The sequence below is a fragment of the Diplotaxodon limnothrissa genome, linkage group LG10, assembly GCF_057381915.1.
Source record: "Diplotaxodon limnothrissa isolate DT_005_m linkage group LG10, D_limnothrissa_male_GT1.1, whole genome shotgun sequence".
NCBI classification, from domain to species: Eukaryota; Metazoa; Chordata; class Actinopteri; order Cichliformes; family Cichlidae; genus Diplotaxodon; species Diplotaxodon limnothrissa.
Genome location: NC_140605.1, coordinates 18,313,401 through 18,331,520, shown reverse-complemented (window position 1 = coordinate 18,331,520; position 18,120 = coordinate 18,313,401). Strand labels below are relative to the sequence as shown.

Genomic DNA, 18,120 nt, shown 5'->3' with positions numbered 1-18,120 from the left:
ACCAAAACAGTGGAAAGCATGGAGCAACAACAGAAGGTATAACGATGGAATTCTTCTACAGGGGAGCTACTTAGACGCACTATTAAAAGACAAAAACAAACGTGTGGAAGGGGGGGAGGGGTGAATGAAGGGAAAACAGAGGTGGGAGATCATTCGCGTGCCTTCCTGTTTTAATTGTTACCACCTTTTGATGAAATCTGCATAACTAGACGGCCCCCGCTCATTTGAATTTTTAACAGTTCATTTCCTCTGATTATATAAAAAGAAGTTTTAATAATTGTGTTTTGAGCCCATTCACAAATCACCATCTCAAAAATACTTTACTTATATTTGAAATTTAAATTCATCATTCCAAAATCAGACATGGCTGGAGTTTGGACTGCATGGAAAATGACAGTATCCACAAGAGAAGAGGAGATGAACTGATTGTTTCTTGGAATTCAACTGCAGCTTTTTCCCTCTCTTGCTTTAGGGCAGAATTTTAAATCACAGGTCTTATTTCTACAAAACTGACACCTCTCTCTGTTTCACTGCATTTCTTTTAATGACATTCTGTTTTCGGAATAATAAAAAGGGAAGAAAGAAAGAAAAAATAAACCTGTGGCGTTACCATGCAAACCAGCCTGCAATCTCAATGTTGGAAGTAGAATCCAAGACATCCCACAACTTGTGTGTTGATCATTTTCACCTCAACAAAAAGGGCGTTTAATATGCTGTTTTTGATCATCTTCATCATCTGCATCTGAAAATAGGGGGAAACGTATAAGAACGGTGGGATTCCCTAACTTGCTTAGGGAATATAAATGTGAAAAAATAGTCACAGATTTGTTTGATTTAGTTACTTGAACGCAACACCAAGCTTTAAGAGACCACACTTTAGCTATTCACCTTAAAAAACACACACACACACACACACACACACACACACACAAGCCACGACGTCAGAAGCCAAAGGAATAGATTTTGATGAGAAGATATTTTGCAAAATTCCATCTGAGCTATCAAAATCCAGAAATCAACGCTCTCATATGTGTACACAGGCAAATATAGAAGCTAACCTGTTCGCTGGTGTCCGATTTTGGTGTTTTCCTGTACATAAAGACAATTACATCATAAACTGGTAACCTAAACGTGCAAATTGGCGCATTAAAAATAACCAGATCGCAGGAAATTAAGTCTTTGATGCTCAAAATTATCCGGGGGAGGATTTCCCCGGATAATTCTGAAAGCCGTGTAAATTTGTCCACCCCCATTTAATGTCGCATCCAATGCACAAATGAAACTTATGCACACATATATCTAAGTAACTTACAAGTCACAATCACCTATTTACATCTTAGTAATTTCACCAAAATATGGGTGCATTTTCTACAATGTGTCAGTGAACTCGAAAAGAGTATCTGCTCCTGAGCTGAGGCTTATTTGTTGCCTTGGGAGACGGGCAAAAAGAAAAGGTAGGCCCAGTGAACGAGCAAGACGATATTTATGGCTACGTAACGCCCTCTGGTGGGGACTCGCTTGTCGACAAGGGTAATGTCCCAATCCCGTGAACATCACATGAAAATTTTTCTGCAAAGTGAAAAAGTTGAACTTTCCAGTGACGTTGAGATAGCAGTGGAGATAACACAACAAACATTTACCGCTTCTACTGAAAGAGCACAATAAAGCTTTCTATAATATTACCACAATAAAGCTATTGCTTATGGCAGTTATCTTATCAGCTCGTCATATGAAGTCTCCTGTGTTGTGCACAATGGATCGTGAAACCGGGTTCAGAATCATACGACCACAGATATTAAACGGTAAAAAATCCACAGGGGACTTTTTGGAGAATGCTTGGTTACACAACAGTCTACATATAAATAGCCTATACCACATACTAAAGTAGGAGGTCTGTTTTTTTTTAATCATATATGCAATGAAAATGTTCATCTTTAGTGCATAATTTGAAGTTATTGGGTTATTTAGCAGTTATTACTCACCGATTTACATTCATGTCACAAAAAGGAGAGAAAAGACAACATGAAAGCAGATAAAAATATGAAAATGTGTTTTATGTTTGCTTGTCTTTGTTCATATTTCTCCTGTGGTTTGGGTACTGTCATGGTGAGTTTCATCCCGTAATGGCAGGAAAAACTGTTCATTTTAGTATGTGAGTGTGTAGATCATGAGTTTGTTTTGTTCTCACTATTAGGGCTGTGCACGCAGATAGAATCTGAAACACATAACCTGTGAAAATAAAGAAGAAAGAACACTGTTCTGATGTAAAAGTGGGCATACAGGTTTATCTTGCAGTAGACTCATCAGATAACCAAAACCAAAAAAGCCCCACAAGCCATAATTATTTCAGTTTTACATCACTAAAGTCTGCAGGCTGTAGGCTAGATACTGTTAATCCCATTCAAAGTCTTATTTTTCATGGTAGAGTGCATAACCTCCCCCACCCCCATCCCCTGAAGTGAGGTGGAGCAGCATGTGACTGCCTCTACAAAAAAAAACTGGTGGGGGTAATGGGCGAGGATTTCAGCCAAGAATTCATAACATTTCTGGTTAATTTCTTGGTCTTGGTCTAACGTGAAAGATTGCTGTAATGTGGTCTCTGGAAATCATTTGTTTTCTTCTGTGTTTTGTACCCAGTTATCAACAGTTCCCCCGCTTGTGCGCAACTCAGGAAGCCCTGCGCACCAAGGAGTGCTGCCCGCCTTGGGAAGGAGACGGCTCGGCCTGCGGTGCCAGCTCGGGCCGGGGCACCTGCGAGGATGTGGTGGTCTCTGCGCACCCCGACGGGCCGCAGTACCCCTTCTCGGGATTGGACGACAGAGAGAAGTGGCCCTTGGTTTTCTACAACCGCACATGCCAGTGTACTGACAACTTTATGGGTTTTAACTGCGGGGACTGCATGTTTGGCTACTTTGGTGAGAACTGTAATGAGAGGAGAGAGTCTCTGAGGAGGAATATATTTCACCTGTCCAGGGCGGAAAGACTCAAACTCGTGTCCTACTTGAACCTGGCCAAGCAGACAATTAGCAGGGACTATGTTGTGGTGACGGGAACCTACAGGGAGATGCAAAACGGAACCAACCCGATGTTTGCCGAAGTGTCTGTGTATGACGTGTTTGTGTGGATGCATTACTACGTGTCCCGGAATGCGCTCTTAGGCGGGCCGGGGAATGTGTGGACCGATGTGGACTTTGCCCACTGGGCGCCTGCATTTCTCCCGTGGCACCGAGCATACTTGTTGCACTGGGAGCACGAGATCAGGAAGCTGACTGGAGACACGAGTTTCACCATCCCGTACTGGGACTGGAGGGATGCCCAGGGCTGTGACGTGTGCACAGACGAGCTGATGGGGGACCGGAGCACACAGGATCCCAGTCTTATCAGCCCCGGCTCGGTCTTCTCATCCTGGACGGTAAACGCGTTCACTTGCTCTCACTTAATTAAGGACGAGACAACCTTTCTTTACGCATACGGCAATTTTTTTAAACATAAAATATACAATAATCAACTATACAACAACTGCAATAATACAATACTGCTTTTGCAGTCAGCTTTTGGTCTCATACAGTCAACTCGGAGTAGGACTATTTTCAAAGTGTTCTAATTTCAAACACATTTTCTTTGCATGCTCTGTACTGTTTACTGTCTGTCTGCATCCACAGGTCCTGTGCTCCCAAGCCCAGGACTACAGTGCCAGAGGTGTGCTGTGCGATGCTACAGAAGAAGGGCCCCTGCGTCGTAACCCTGGAAACCACAATCGCAATTTAGTGGAACGACTACCAACTTCAGATGATGTGGAGTTCACGCTGAGTCTGACCAACTATGACACCGGACCAATGGACCGCAGTGCCAACATGAGCTTCAGAAACACTCTGGAAGGTCAGATAAGCCTGACCACATACACAAACCCAGACTGCAATTTACCTCTCTGCACTCCTATTTTTCACTATCACTCATATAGTCTTTGCTTTTACTGCGTTATTTTGATTCTCTGCCTGTCTCTGGGCACCTGAAATGTGTAGGCTGCCCTCGATTTCTTTGGTTATTTGCAGTTCATTTTGAGGCCTTTGAACTGATTTTTGCACATACAGTGAAAATGAAATTTGATTAAAATTAACCTCAAATTGGGGTCTCCAGTGTTAAAATTCACTCAGTAAAATGCATCACAACCCCCCCCCCCCCCCCCCCCCCCAAAAAAAACTAGTGTTTCTTGGGTTTACTAATATATAATACCTGTGTAGGATTAAAGTACCTTCAGGATTACAGCAGTGTATTTCCACAAATTCAGCTGTCATAGAAAGAAAGGGACTAATCGATAAACATTTACAGAAATGTGACAAAATAAAGTTTATCAGGTTGTTCGGACATGATGTTCCACCCAAACTGCATCAGTAACTTTGACTGTAAAAGCATCTTGAACCCTACTAGAAGGGATGGAAAGATATTCCCTTAATGAGCGTTTATGGTGATAACATAAAGCTCTGTCTAGCAGATTCGTCCAAAATCCTCAATAGCTGTGCAGTTGTGTTGAGAGCTGTTCCCTGCAAGGGCCACACCATATGATTTACATCATTTTCATACTTGCCAAACTAGTCAGTTAGCCCACATAGATCATGGAGAGTGCATTGTCATCCTCTCTTTTAAAATGTTTCATAAAAAGTGATAACTCAGAACAGTTTATCACTGTTTTGCAGTGATCCTTCCTCTTAAGGAGACAAGTGGATAGATAAACAGATCCACTCTATCCCCTTACTAAAGGGCTTAAGGTTTAAAATTTATCCGTACATTTCCTTTGACTGGAGCTGTATAGCTATATAGCTATAGCTACATTTTCAGACTTCTGCATTGAAGTGACATGACTTATGTAAATAAAAACAGAATTTAATTTTGTGTAACATCAAAAACCCAACTACGTGCTACTACAGTGGGGCAAAAAAGTATTTAGTCAGCCACCGATTGTGCAAGTTCCCCCACCTAAAATGATGACAGAGGTCAGTAATTTGCACCAGAGGTACACTTCAACTGTGAGAGACAGAATGTGAAAAAAAAAAATCCATGAATCCACATGGTAGGATTTGTAAAGAATTTATTCGTAAATCAGGGTGGAAAATAAGTATTTGGTCAATAACAAAAATACAACTCAATACTTTGTAACATAACCTTTGTTGGCAATAACAGAGGTCAAACGTTTACTATAGGTCTTTACCAGGTTTGCACACACAGTAGCTGGTATTTTGGCCCATTCCTCCATGCAGATCTTCTCGAGAGCAGTGATGTTTTGGGGCTGTCGCCGAGCAACACGGACTTTCAACTCCCGCCACAGATTTTCTATGGGGTTGAGGTCTGGAGACTGGCTAGGCCACTCCAGGACTTTCAAATGCTTCTTACGGAGCCACTCCTTTGTTGCCCGGGCGGTGTGTTTTGGATCATTGTCATGTTGGAAGACCCAGCCTCGTTTCATCTTCAAAGTTCTCACTGATGGAAGGAGGTTTTGGCTCAAAATCTCACGATACATGGCCCCATTCATTCTGTCCTTAACACGGATCAGTCGTCCTGTCCCCTTGGCAGAAAAACAGCCCCATAGCATGATGTTTCCACCCCCATGCTTCACAGTAGGTATGGTGTTCTTGGGATGCAACTCAGTATTCTTCGTCCTCCAAACACGACGAGTTGAGTTTATACCAAAAAGTTCTACTTTGGTTTCATCTGACCACATGACATTCTCCCAATCCTCTGCTGTATCATCCATGTGCTCTCTGGCAAACTTCAGACGGGCCTGGACATGCACTGGCTTCAGCAGCGGAACACGTCTGGCACTGCGGGATTTGATTCCCTGCCGTTGTAGTGTGTTACTGATGGTGACTTTTGTTACTTTGGTCCCAGCTCTCTGCAGGTCATTCACCAGGTCCCCCCGTGTGGTTCTGGGATCTTTGCTCACTGTTCTCATGATCATTTTGACCCCACGGGATGAGATCTTGCGTGGAGCCCCAGATCGAGGGAGATTATCAGTGGTCTTGTATGTCTTCCATTTTCTGATGATTGCTCCCACAGTTGATTTTTTCACACCAAGCTGCTTGCCTATTGTAGATTCACTCTTCCCAGTCTGGTGCAGGTCTACAATACTTTTCCTGGTGTCCTTCGAAAGCTCTTTGGTCTTGGCCATGGCGGAGTTTGGAGTCTGACTGTTTGAGGCTGTGGACAGGTGTCTTTTATACAGATGATGAGTTCAAACAGGTGCCATTCATACAGGTAACGAGTGGGGGACAGAAAAGCTTCTTACAGAAGACGTTACAGGTCTGTGAGAGCCAGAGATTTTCCTTGTTTGAGGTGACCAAATACTTATTTTCCACCCTGATTTACGAATAAATTCTTTACAAATCCTACCATGTGAATTCATGGATTTTTTTTTTTCACATTCTGTCTCTCACAGTTGAAGTGTACCTCTGGTGCAAATTACTGACCTCTGTCATCATTTTAGGTGGGGGAACTTGCACAATCGGTGGCTGACTAAATACTTTTTTGCCCCACTGTATGTTTGTCAAGCTGATGAGACCCTTTTCATTTTATAGGATTTGGAGACCCTCGGACGGGGTTGGGAAACAGTTCTCGTTTGGGCATGCATGCTGCTCTACACGTGTACATGAACGGATCCATGTCTTCAGTGCAGGGCTCTGCGAACGATCCCATATTTCTGCTTCATCATGCGTTTGTTGACTGGTGAGAGACAGAAACACCTTAAAAACACAGAAAACCGTACATTTGCACTCAATGCTTGAACTTAACACTGGTACTGTATTTGTTTTTGTCCCTGTTAGCCTTTATGAGCAGTGGCTCAGGAGGCACAGACCATCTCCATCCCAGTATCCGGAGTCAAATGCTCCTATAGGGCACAACAGCGAATACCACATGGCACCAATCCTACCTCTGCACAGGAACAGAGACTTCTTCATTTCCAGCAAAGACCTGGGATATGAATACACCCACCTGCTAGATGCTAGTGAGTTACCCTATGATCGCCTATGCCAGTTCCTTCTTCTTCTTATTGTTCTCGTCTCCACTCATTGAATTTTGCCCTTAGGGGCTTAGGTCATTTACTTATCTTGGTTTATTGAAACCTAAAAAGTAAACTCTACTGTTTTGCCTACTTTGACATAACCAGCTATGTCCTCTTTGCAGGTCAAAAGCTAGCAGAATCATTGCACCCTTCCCTCGACGAGTTGCGGGACGTGTGGCCGTGGCTGCTTCTTGCAGGGCTTTGTGGAGGAATTTTGACAATAGCCATAGCTGCTGCGGTCCTAACTACAAAACGATGGTACAAAGGATCATCCTGGTTGCGTGCTAGAAGCTGGAAACATGCATTTGCTCTCCCTGAAAGACAACCACTTATCCGGAGCAATGAAATAGAGGAAACCAACCAACATAACTACCAAACAACTATGTGAAGGCAAAGCCTGTCTAGCTTAGCCTTATCGATCTATGAATTTTAATATAAAAGCACTGTGAATTTTTACTTTGAACTATATGCTAACTAAAAACAACTTCTATGATATCTGATATCTGAAGATCATTTCTGACATGGTCTTTACAACGTTTATGGATTTTTTCAAGGGGCTGTTCCACAGTGACTCGTCACATTTATTCTCTAGATTTCATACAGTTTAGTTGATTACCTTGAAAATCAGGTCTGGAGTGTGTTGCATCAGCCATATATACACAAACATTTATTATGGTTTATTAAAAGCATGTCATGTGCATATATACACAACTGCAATTCAGAGTAAAGAGAAAAGTGTTTCATCAGAGCCTTTTTTTTTCTTTGTTATGTTTATGTGGGAGTTGACTGAACCACATTTTGATTAATGTTTGAATTGATTCATGTTTGTAATGTGAAAAATGTTTTTTGGAAGAGAGAGAGAAAAAGTTTTATCTGCTTAAAAGTGAAGAACCGAGACTTCAACAGCAACGGGATTAGGTTCAGATTTCTAACCTATGACGAATGCAATAGATTAAAAAAAACACAGTGACATTTGTAAAAGTCCTTGCAATTCCAAAAGTCGATGCAGTTCAAAAGCTTCTTTTGAAAGGTCACACCTACTTTTATCTAAAAAAAAAAAAGCATTCAGCTTCCCACACTCGTTCACTCATGAAAGAGTGTGAGATTAAAACAAAACCCTGTTCTGCATATGTTATACACCCATACGCCAATTTATTAGGTACACCTATTCAGTTTCTTGGCAACGCTAATATCTAATCAGCCAATCACATGGCAGCATATCAATGCATTTGCGGATGTAGAAATTGGTCAAGATGTCCCGTTTGAAGTTCACAGCGTGCATCAGAAATGGGTGGAAGGAAACATGAGTTTAAATCATCTGTGTGAAACAGAAATATGCTTTTGTTCTGTAGCTATGAGACTGAATGTACACTTGCTGACCACTTAAATAAGGTACATCTCTTTATTTATTTATTTTATGCATTTAGGCATTTAGACATAGCAAAGGTGACCTGCTGAAGTTCAAACCGAGCATCTGAATGGTGAAGAAAGGTGAAATAAGGATTAAATGACTTTGAATGTGTCATGGTTGATGGTGCCAGACATGCTGATGTGAGTGTTTCTGAAACTGCTGATCTACTGGGATTTTCCCTGCACAACCATCTCTAGGCTTTCCGATGCTTTCAGAGAATGGTTGGGAAAAAGAAAATGAGTTCCAATGAGCTTTGCCAAAAAATGCCTTGTTGACATCAGAGGTCAAAGGAAAAGACTAGTTCAAGCTATTAGGAAGGTAACAGCAATTTAAATAACTATATTACAAAACAGGGTATGCAGAAGGGCACTGCTGAATGCACACGTTAAACCTTAAAGCAGATGGGCTACAGCAGAATAGAATAGAATAGCCTTTATTGTCATTGTACAGAGTACAACGAAATTGGAGTGCCACTCCCTTGGTGCAAGATTCAATAATAAATATAAATGTAAAATATAAAAAGTACAATAAAACAATCGCAAGTGCTCAAACAATAGTAAGTACGATATATACAGGATAGCAGCATTAATATAATGACAGTATGAATAGCAGCATGATATAATGGCAGTGACGGTACGGTATAGCTAAGCAGGTTCAATTGTTTTTGTGCTTATTTACTACGGTGATAGCTCTGGGAAAGAAGCTATCCCTGAATCTGCTTGTCCTGGTTTTATGTGACCTGCACCGTCGGCCTGACGGTAATAGTTCAAACAGTTGATTGCTGGGGTGAGAGTGGTCCTTGATGATATTGCCAGCTCTGCTGAGGTACCGAGAGTTTGCAGTGACCTCCAGGCTGGGCAGAGAGCAGCCAGTGATCTTCTGGGCTGTGTTGATGACCCTCTGCAGTACTTTCCTGTCCACAGCTGAGCACCCTGCATACCATGTTGTTATGCTGTACGTTAGGATCCTCTCTATGGTGGCTCTGTAAAATGTCACCAGCAGCCTCTCCTTCAGGTTGTTCCTCCTGAGCACTCTCAGAAAGTGGAGACGCTGCTGGGCCTTTTTTACCACCGCCATGGTATTTGCAGTCCAGGAGAGGTCATCAGAGATCTGCACGCCCAGAAACCTCATGGAGTGTACCCTCCACACAGTTCCCGTGAATGTAAAGTGGGGCCGGGTCTTCTCTGCCCTTCCTGAAGTCCAAGATAAGTTCTTTAGTTTTCGTGGTGTTCAGTTGGAGGTTGTTAACTGAACACCACTCAGTCAGTCTGTTGACCTCATCTCTGTAGTCCAACTCATCCCCCCTTGAGATGAGTCCAACCACTGTGGTGTCATCCGCGAACTTTATGATTGTGTTTGAGAGATGGGTAGGGGAGCAGTCGGATGTGTAGAGCGTAAACAGGAGGGGACTCAAAACACATCCTTGTGGAGACCCGGTGCTGAGTGCCCTGTCTGAGCAGCAGACAGGGTCACTGCTGTGAGCCAAGAATGGCTAGTTTTATGTTGGCAAACTTTGAGTCTATTAGTACCAAGTGATAATTGTTCAAATACCACAGCCTACCTGAGCGTATCCACCCTCTGATGGACACTTCCAGCAGGATAACACATCTCATCACAAACCTCAAATTATCTCACACCGGTTTCTTGAAAATAGCAACGCGGCCTCAATTTAATAGAGTACCACTGGGATGTGGTGGAATGGAAAATTCACATTATGCTTGTACTGATGCAATCATGTCAATATGAACCAAAATATCAGGAGGGTTTCCAGGTCCTTGGTGAATTTATGCCATGAAGAATAAAGGCTGTTCTGAAGGCACAAGGTTTATTTAGCAAGGTGTATATGTTAGAATTCAAACCATAGACAACCACTCCAGTTTTAAAATTTAATCTCAGAAGTTTATTTATTTTTTGGTCAGACAAACTGGTTCCCTTTCCTAGAACTTTACTTTTCCATTGCTTCTCCTTTTGCCAAATAACACTTCATACAATCTAAGCCTAGACACATGCTTTCTAGCATAGCATTTTATGATACAATATTTTGCTTAAAATACTTTGTATTTAATTGGCATTACAGTACATCCTCATTAAAACCACACTACTTTGTTTTGACAAGAAATAAGATAAATACAGTATCTGAAAGCAAAACTTGTACAAAATTTACATTGAGTGTAGTGAAGTAAAAAACATAATTTGGAGCAAATTTACAATTTTTACTGAGAAAAGTATGGATAGTTAGAGTGCATCTCCAAAGTATATCTCAAGATAATTCAGCTGTGATAGTTCTCGTCTCACAATTGATTCAGAATACATTTCATAAAACACAAGTTTGGATAACATATTGATGTAAGCGGACAAATCAAGACAATCCGGGGCAGCTTTTTGGTCTGATGTATTAAATTTATGAAAAACAAAAATGATTTTATTCCTGAAAATATGAGATCTGGTCACAGCCACGGTCCATTAGTGTGACATGGGTCTGCATGGGTGTGAAAGTGAGCAGAATTAAAACTGACAACTTATTTTAAGGCATGATGTAATTTTCCAGGGACTTCAGTGCAATTTAGCTGGGACTTGACTGGAAGCCTGCTGAAACTCAGTTTTTAAATCACTGTGGAAAAAAAATTATATATAAAAAAAAAATAACGAAAGATTCTGTTACTACAAGTTGACCCCCCCCCCTGGAAAAAAACCCCCACAAGGGAGGGAGGGAGAAAAATCAAGTTCTTTAATTTGAAAAACAAAAACACTGATGTTGTCAAAGAAAGGCTAAAGTTAAAGAGGTAACGAATTAACTGTGAGGAATGTGACCTTGGGTTCAGTTAAACATACACACCGTGTCTTTATTTTCAATCTTATCAGTCATCTTCATCTTCATCCTCGTCCTCACTGTCAGATTTTTGCTTCTCGCTCTCCTTGGGTGGAGCAGGAGGAGGAGGAAGGTCCAGACGGGCCCAGGACATCGCCTCGGACTTCTTCATGGCTACCTCGATCTTGGCCGCCATCATGTTCACCAAACTTTTACTCACGTCTATCACCTGCAAGACAAAAGACTCCGTTAACAAACAGGGTGCGAAAGAAAAAAAATTAATTAAAAAAAATTTAAATTTGCTATTTTTCTTGTTGGTTTCAATTACATCACAATTAAAGAAAATAAATGAGTTCAAACTGAATGAAATGTAGTGCAGACTAATAACATAATAATAAATAAGACTTACTCCCCAAAGGCTGATTTTCTGCTCAAATTCCTTCTCTCCATCAAATATAATGTGTATGTCGAGCTGAAGGAGAAAAGCAAAAATCAGCATTAGATAATAAGAAGGAAAAAAATCCAAACCCAAGATGTTTTGATATGAAGAGGAACGATCGGATAGACTCACCGTAGTGCTGTTGGCATCCACATAGCTTAGCTCTGGGACTGCATTCTTGGCATAGATAGAAATGATGACCTGCGTCCCAGTCTGGTGCCAGTCAAACCGACACGGGACCACCTTCTTACCCTGTAAAGAATTTTCATACAAGACAAATGTTCAAATTCAGCTCTTCAGCCTCTGCCAGCAGACACCACTAGATGGAGTCACAGGTGAGTTTCCTTTATGCAGGCCTGCACACATAAATGATTACTTGCTGCCAAGCTGGCACACCTACCGCATCTTTTTTCCTCCATAGATGTGTTCCCTTTGTACAGCCCTCTTGAGAGAGGAAGGTATTAAAGTCTGAGGTTTTCCTTTTACAGCAGCTCCAGTATTTCATCCTGGAGATGCAGGAAAGATATAACACCTGCTGGATTTTTAGCAGTCAATAACTTGTCACTCAAGAGAAAAGGTAAACAAGACTAACAGGAGAATCATAATGGTGCCTTCATGTTTCTTTTACAGAGAGCAGATCTAATATTCCGCATTAATGTAAGAAACACATTTGGAAAGGAATCGGGTGAATTTAGCACTCTCTACATAATAATTTGAAAACGCGATAAGTAATACTAACCCTTCGTGAAAGATGGGAAATCCAGCATGGTATAGGCACACATCCGAATCACTTGCAGATCCTTCAAAACTCTGAGGATAACAAGAACAGTTGAGCCCTCAACAAACACAAACACTTTTTTTGCTTTTTTGTCAGGCGAAAAAATGCAAATGAGGCAATTAGCTCTTTTTTAACCATTAAATGTCTTGAGTTAAAGTTTAAGAATTCCAACTTTGTTACTTCAACTCTTGTTGAGTCTGAAGGCACCCAACAACAACTTCCTCAACTGTCCTGCTTATAAAAATCTAAAGCTCAGCGGGGGAAATAATTATTTGATGCCCCGCTGAATTTGGAAGTTTGCTCACTGAAAAGAAATAAACAGCCTCCAATTTTTATAGTAGTTTCATATTTAATGGAGAGAGACAGAATATCAACCATAAATCCATGGAAACAAACAAACAAAAAAATCCCACATTACATAAAAGTTAGAAGTGATTAGAGTGTAATTCTAATTAGAATTAAGTATTTTATTCTGATACTGTCAAATGTTGGACGAGAACCTCCTTCAATCAGCCAGAACACTGAAGATGAATATTCCAGAATTACAAAGACCCAAAATATACTGCTAACACAACAAAGGAGTGGCTAGCTGGTCTTTATACCCCAGTCCTATAGAAAATCTATGGAGAGAGCTGAAGCTTGGAGTTGCTTATTAGGAGCATAGAAAACAAAAGGACTGAGTTTCTGTAATAAGGCGTGAGAAAAAAAAAAAAAAAAATCACTTCTGAGATATGTGCAAACCTGGTGACCAAATACAGGAAACATCTTACTGCTGTGCTTGCCAACAAGGGTTTTTCCACAAAGTACTAATTCATGTGTTTTGGGGAGATTAAATACTTTTTTCACCCAATGACATTCAAAAACAATTTAGAACTTTTGACAGTCTCTTAATTACTTTGCAACTCAGCAAACGATCATTTCCACTGTAATAGTCTATGTACCAATGTTTTAGAAAAATAGTTCCTGCTAAAAAAGTACCAATCCAGGCTTCTACAAAGACCCAATCTTATGGATAAACTAAAAGCAAGAAACCCTTGAGAAAATGTGTTGTGGCTTTCAAGCAAACAAGTTAAAGTACAATTATGTAAATCACTACAATCCCACTCTAAGCTTCTACTACGCATGTCAATGACAATTTTACTCACAATTTCTGTTCTAATCTTAGAGTTTCTGCTCTGACAGACTCGATTAGCTTGAGCCCCCAAAAACTTAGCTTTATATCTATCTCAGAGAAAATGCAGAGACAGAGGAAAAAGATCCACTTCCCCCTTTTCAGAGAGCAGTTTTGCAATACTATTTATCACGAACAACTCGGAATTACACATATACTTACAAAGAAACAATACAACCTATGAAACAAATGTGACTTCATACATTAAAGCTGCTGTTAGTACTTACTTTAGTACAGCCTCCGTTTTTACAGGACGTTCCAATTTTGATCTCGTCACTTTCTTCCTCTATAAAGACAAAATAATTGAGCCCATGAAGAAAATTATAAAACAGTACATTGACTCTTATGAAGCTTTAACTCAAATTCTATTATGTGAATGACACAGACGATGGCAGCTTCCCAGCAGAAGTCCTACTGACACCATCACCTTTCTGTCTAAAATGTAAGAGGTAATGAGAGAAACAGAAAAATACAAAAAACAAATTCAGCTCTTACCTTTTGTCTCTTCAGCATTTTCAGTTAGTTTAAGTTTCTCCAGTGCCTGCTTCAGAGATGCAGAGACTTTATGCTGCAATCTCACCGCTGGCTCATCAGGACTATAACAACAAATATATATTAAAATACTATAAGGAAAACAAAACAAAAATGTGCTTCTGTGTGCAGTAATCATTTGGAAGGGTGATTTTTGGTGCAAACCCAATCTAGGATCTATACTCTGCTTGAGAAGGGCTTTAATATTTCAGTGTTAAGTGCTTGAGCCTGTCCACTTTCTTTTAACAGTGGGGGAAACCACCCAGGTTATAAAACAAAACCCCAAACCTTGGTAAGAACACTTCAGAGTATCCCGTTGATGCTTAGCTTAGCATTGAAGATTTAAGTCCTAAAAATACCCCGTAAACAGAGCTTATTTTTCATGACAATTTAGTTGCCTTGACTTTAGATTTAACCAAACAGTAATCCGTTCAGCCTTAGGTCCAAGTGCAACACAGAACACACACACACACACACACACAAAAAAAAATGACAACACAGAAACATGATGCCTCCAGAAATGGCTATCGCTCACATGAAAGCATTAAAAAACATAAAAATATGGCTGATGCCAACCTTGGTCTGCATATCGCCTCCTGAGGTTTCGGTGCAGAGATGATGTACTCATTAAACTTTGGCTTTTGGTCCTCTAACTCCTTCTTTTCTCCTGAAGATGTCACATCTGGTTTCACCGGCTCAGGGGGCTTCTCTTTGTTGTGGGGACCTTTTGTACAGCCCTGTGAGGAGAAGGTCACCGTGTTGGACTCGCACAAAATAAAAGCTCAGGCTGTTTTGGCCATGGCAAAGGTGCCAGTCAATAACTATGAAACAACAGACAACAGAGACATCACCATGGAGAATAGAGCAGAGAAAACGACTAAGGTTAAACAGAGAACTTACAACAATGCTGAGGAAGTCTGAGAAGTCAGTAGTTCTTCTCTTGCAGCAAGACCATCCCTGAAGGAAATAACAGAAACATTAGCTTTGATCAAATAACAGGAAGAGGACACAAGCTAGCTGTGCATTTTCGGGTGCTTTACCTTCAAGGCATCGTGGAATACTGGGACTCCTGGATGATAGGTGCAGCCATCTGTGAAAACAAAATGCATCTTTGATTAACTTTGGGGAGAAATCGTGTAGTTGTGGGAACAATGACTGTTTACAAGTCTGCTCTAAATAGCCGCTGTGGAAAAGTGTACGTTTGTTTTGAAAAATGCTGACTGTAGTTGTAGAAAAGTAGCCCGAACGCTTTAGGGAGCTTTATGTAATGATGGGTAGTTTGCAGTCAAGTTTGGCCACTCAGAGTATTTATTAAAAGGTACTCAGAATGATTTAAAGACATAATGCAAAAAATTTGAACTGACATTCTAATATGTGCATATGTAAACTGTAGGATTAAAACAACAACAACAACAACAACAACAACAACATATATACCAATAACTACAAGAAGTGTTTACCGGAAAGACAGAATGGCATGAACATCCTTAGTGTTCAAAAAACAAATTTTTATTACTTGAGCAATCTACAAAGCACAAAGTACAATATATACATACACATTTAACCAATATATTAAAATGAGTATGACTATTTGAAAATAACAGATTTGTGATGCACTTTAGTCACACTACCATCATCATTATTTGAGGTTTTACTGTAACTCGTATTCTATTTTCATCATCTACTCTTTAAAAATAAATCGCTGCAGAACGAATAAACGAATTAAACCTGTAGTACAGCCGGAGCTGTGCCCAATCTGTGCTTCCTGACTTTGACACACCTCTTGCATACCTCTGAAGGTAAAGATAATATACTCTACCGTTATGAGAAAAGAAGCATCCCATTAAAATGGAAATCAGACTGGACTCCTACACAGGGGGTGTACACAATGTTAGATTACTTGAGGATAGAGGTGGACCATTCTAAAGAAAGGAAATAAGTCACGTTGAGGTTTCTGTCGTGGGAGCTGAAGACAAAATTGCGATCTTGAATTTTATTTATTTATTTTTCAATGTGGCTTCATATAAACACAAACAACACATCTGTTACAAGGAGAATGGTGTGGCTTATAATGACAGCGATCGTCTTCCTACTCCACAGTATTTGTGGGTTTTGTAAGGTGACTGAAAATGCACATTTTTTAAAGAAGACAAAAAAGGGTAGAATTTAATTAGTTATCCTTTACATGCATGAAATATTAATAATCACAAATTCACCATATGTCAAATAAAAACTGGACTTTAACTGTATAACAGGCTGGAAACACCAACTGATCTTTGGGCCTCCTTTAAATTTTTAAGGTCTATGTCGTAGATCTATATTTTGCTAAAATTTAAAAAAGGTGTTTACATGTACCTCTTCTGGGTACATGCAAACACATCATGTTTGCCTGTGTAAAATGTCCTGATTTCTAACTGGTTGCTCCACCTGCTCTCGCTTTCACATATCGATGTTTAGCTGCTGGCAGTGAACACTCTGGGCTCAAAACACAGTTTGGCTTCCCTCAAGGGTAAGCCTGGCAGTCAGAAAAAAAAAAGATAATGATAAATACATTGCACTTCTTTTCATTCACTGTGTGTATCGCGGAGGAAGTAGTTTCCCCCTACTAATTTTACATCTTTGACTGTCAAGGGAAGACATGCGGGATATACAACTGCTTATTGAAACATGCTCCAAGTACAGAAAACACTATCAAATATAGAAACCATGTAGGCTAACCAGCAGATGGAGTATCATCCGAGTTATGAGAATGATTATTAGTTCAACTTCCAACATCAGGGTCAGACAGCCAACCTCAGTAACCCCAAAAGTCACAAGGGAGCTCATCGCTTTTAGTTGGTGCATGTCAGAGTGTTATCTGTGTTTGTAACTGATTTAATCACAAATACGTTTCATAATACAGAAGCACTTGTTACCTAAATGTGCATGTATTTACTTGTATTTTAAGGTTAGCCCCCCCTCCCTCCCCGTTGTTGTGCTGGTATTTTTTAAGGCTTTTCTTGTATATATTTTCTTGCACACTGTGGTGACTCTTTTAATAAGTAGTTAACTGCCTACTGGTCCCACTCGTCTCTTCAGTTTTCTCTTTAAATTGTTTGCATTGATTATGGAAAGCAGTTAAAAGCGAGCTAGCATCTACTTTCTTCTAAAGCCAAGTGGAAAAGTTCAACGACTCACAATAATTAATAATTCAGTCACATAATTACCAGCCGGATGAACTAAGATCACTATAAGGGATGCCGATTGTAAGCAAGTGATTAAAACTTCCAACGTTGAATTGAAAATGTGACTGCCGCATTCACACTACTTGTATGGCTACACATGTAACGTTGTATACGTGAATAACGATCTTTAGATACTTTATGTGGAAGGAACCGGCTTTCTGAAACTTTAAACCGCTTACAGCGTCCGCACAACCGTCCCGCAAAGTCTAACGTTGCCTTTTAATCGCAGGAGCTTAACATGCTAACTACAGCATGATAAAACTAACTCACAGAGGGCCCGTGTGTTATTTATCAGATATAAAACGAAGGAAACGAATGAATTAAGTTGAACAGCTAACTGACATAAGGTTAGCAACACGGGCCCATCGGGCCTGCTCACGGTAGAAATTTCCAGATGATGAGAGGTTAGCTTGCTAACACTCAGGGAACATACAATGGACATCGATAGTAAAGTAAGACCACTCACCGGCTGGGTTATTTTCTGGATCAAATCGTTGTCCACATCCCTTATTATAACACAAAACAGACATAGTGACTGGTGGGAGAAGTACAACGAATGATCAGATTTCTAACTAACCACTACAGAGCTCGTGTGTCAGAGAGCTCGCCGCCGTTTGCTTTAAGGTGTTGAACATTACACTTCCGGATGTTGTCGGCTGCACTCGGCAAAGATCGGCGCTTGCCCGCCACCACCTCCAGCCTG

General features: G+C 40.5%; 2 protein-coding genes across 3 annotated transcripts; one reads left to right on the top strand and one right to left on the bottom strand.

The window, feature by feature from the left end:
• The first annotated feature begins 2,590 nt into the window (after window positions 1–2,590).
• LOC146624249 (tyrosinase-like) lies at window positions 2,591–7,442 on the top strand. Its single transcript, XM_085364526.1, has 5 exons — window positions 2,591–3,412; window positions 3,663–3,879; window positions 6,570–6,717; window positions 6,816–6,997; window positions 7,177–7,442. The coding sequence occupies exons 1-5, from the start codon at window positions 2,591–2,593 to the stop codon at window positions 7,440–7,442; spliced, it is 1,635 nt and encodes a 544-aa protein (XP_085220652.1).
• Window positions 7,443–10,820: 3,378 nt separating this feature from the next.
• chordc1b (cysteine and histidine-rich domain (CHORD) containing 1b) lies at window positions 10,821–18,025 on the bottom strand. Of its 2 annotated transcripts, XM_085364528.1 has the most exons (12): window positions 17,884–18,025; window positions 15,234–15,283; window positions 15,094–15,150; window positions 14,770–14,930; window positions 14,158–14,258; window positions 13,890–13,948; window positions 12,453–12,523; window positions 12,114–12,219; window positions 11,846–11,965; window positions 11,684–11,746; window positions 11,302–11,503; window positions 10,821–11,076 (listed from the first exon to the last, which is right to left on the bottom strand). In XM_085364528.1, exons 1-11 carry the CDS (start codon window positions 17,945–17,947, stop codon window positions 11,324–11,326), a joined length of 1,032 nt encoding a protein of 343 aa, XP_085220654.1. In that variant the 5' UTR covers window positions 17,948–18,025; the 3' UTR covers window positions 10,821–11,076; window positions 11,302–11,323. The 2 variants fall into 2 exon arrangements, with proteins under 2 accessions (XP_085220654.1, XP_085220653.1); XM_085364527.1 differs by having other exon boundaries at window positions 10,821–11,503.
• Window positions 18,026–18,120: the final 95 nt, after the last annotated feature.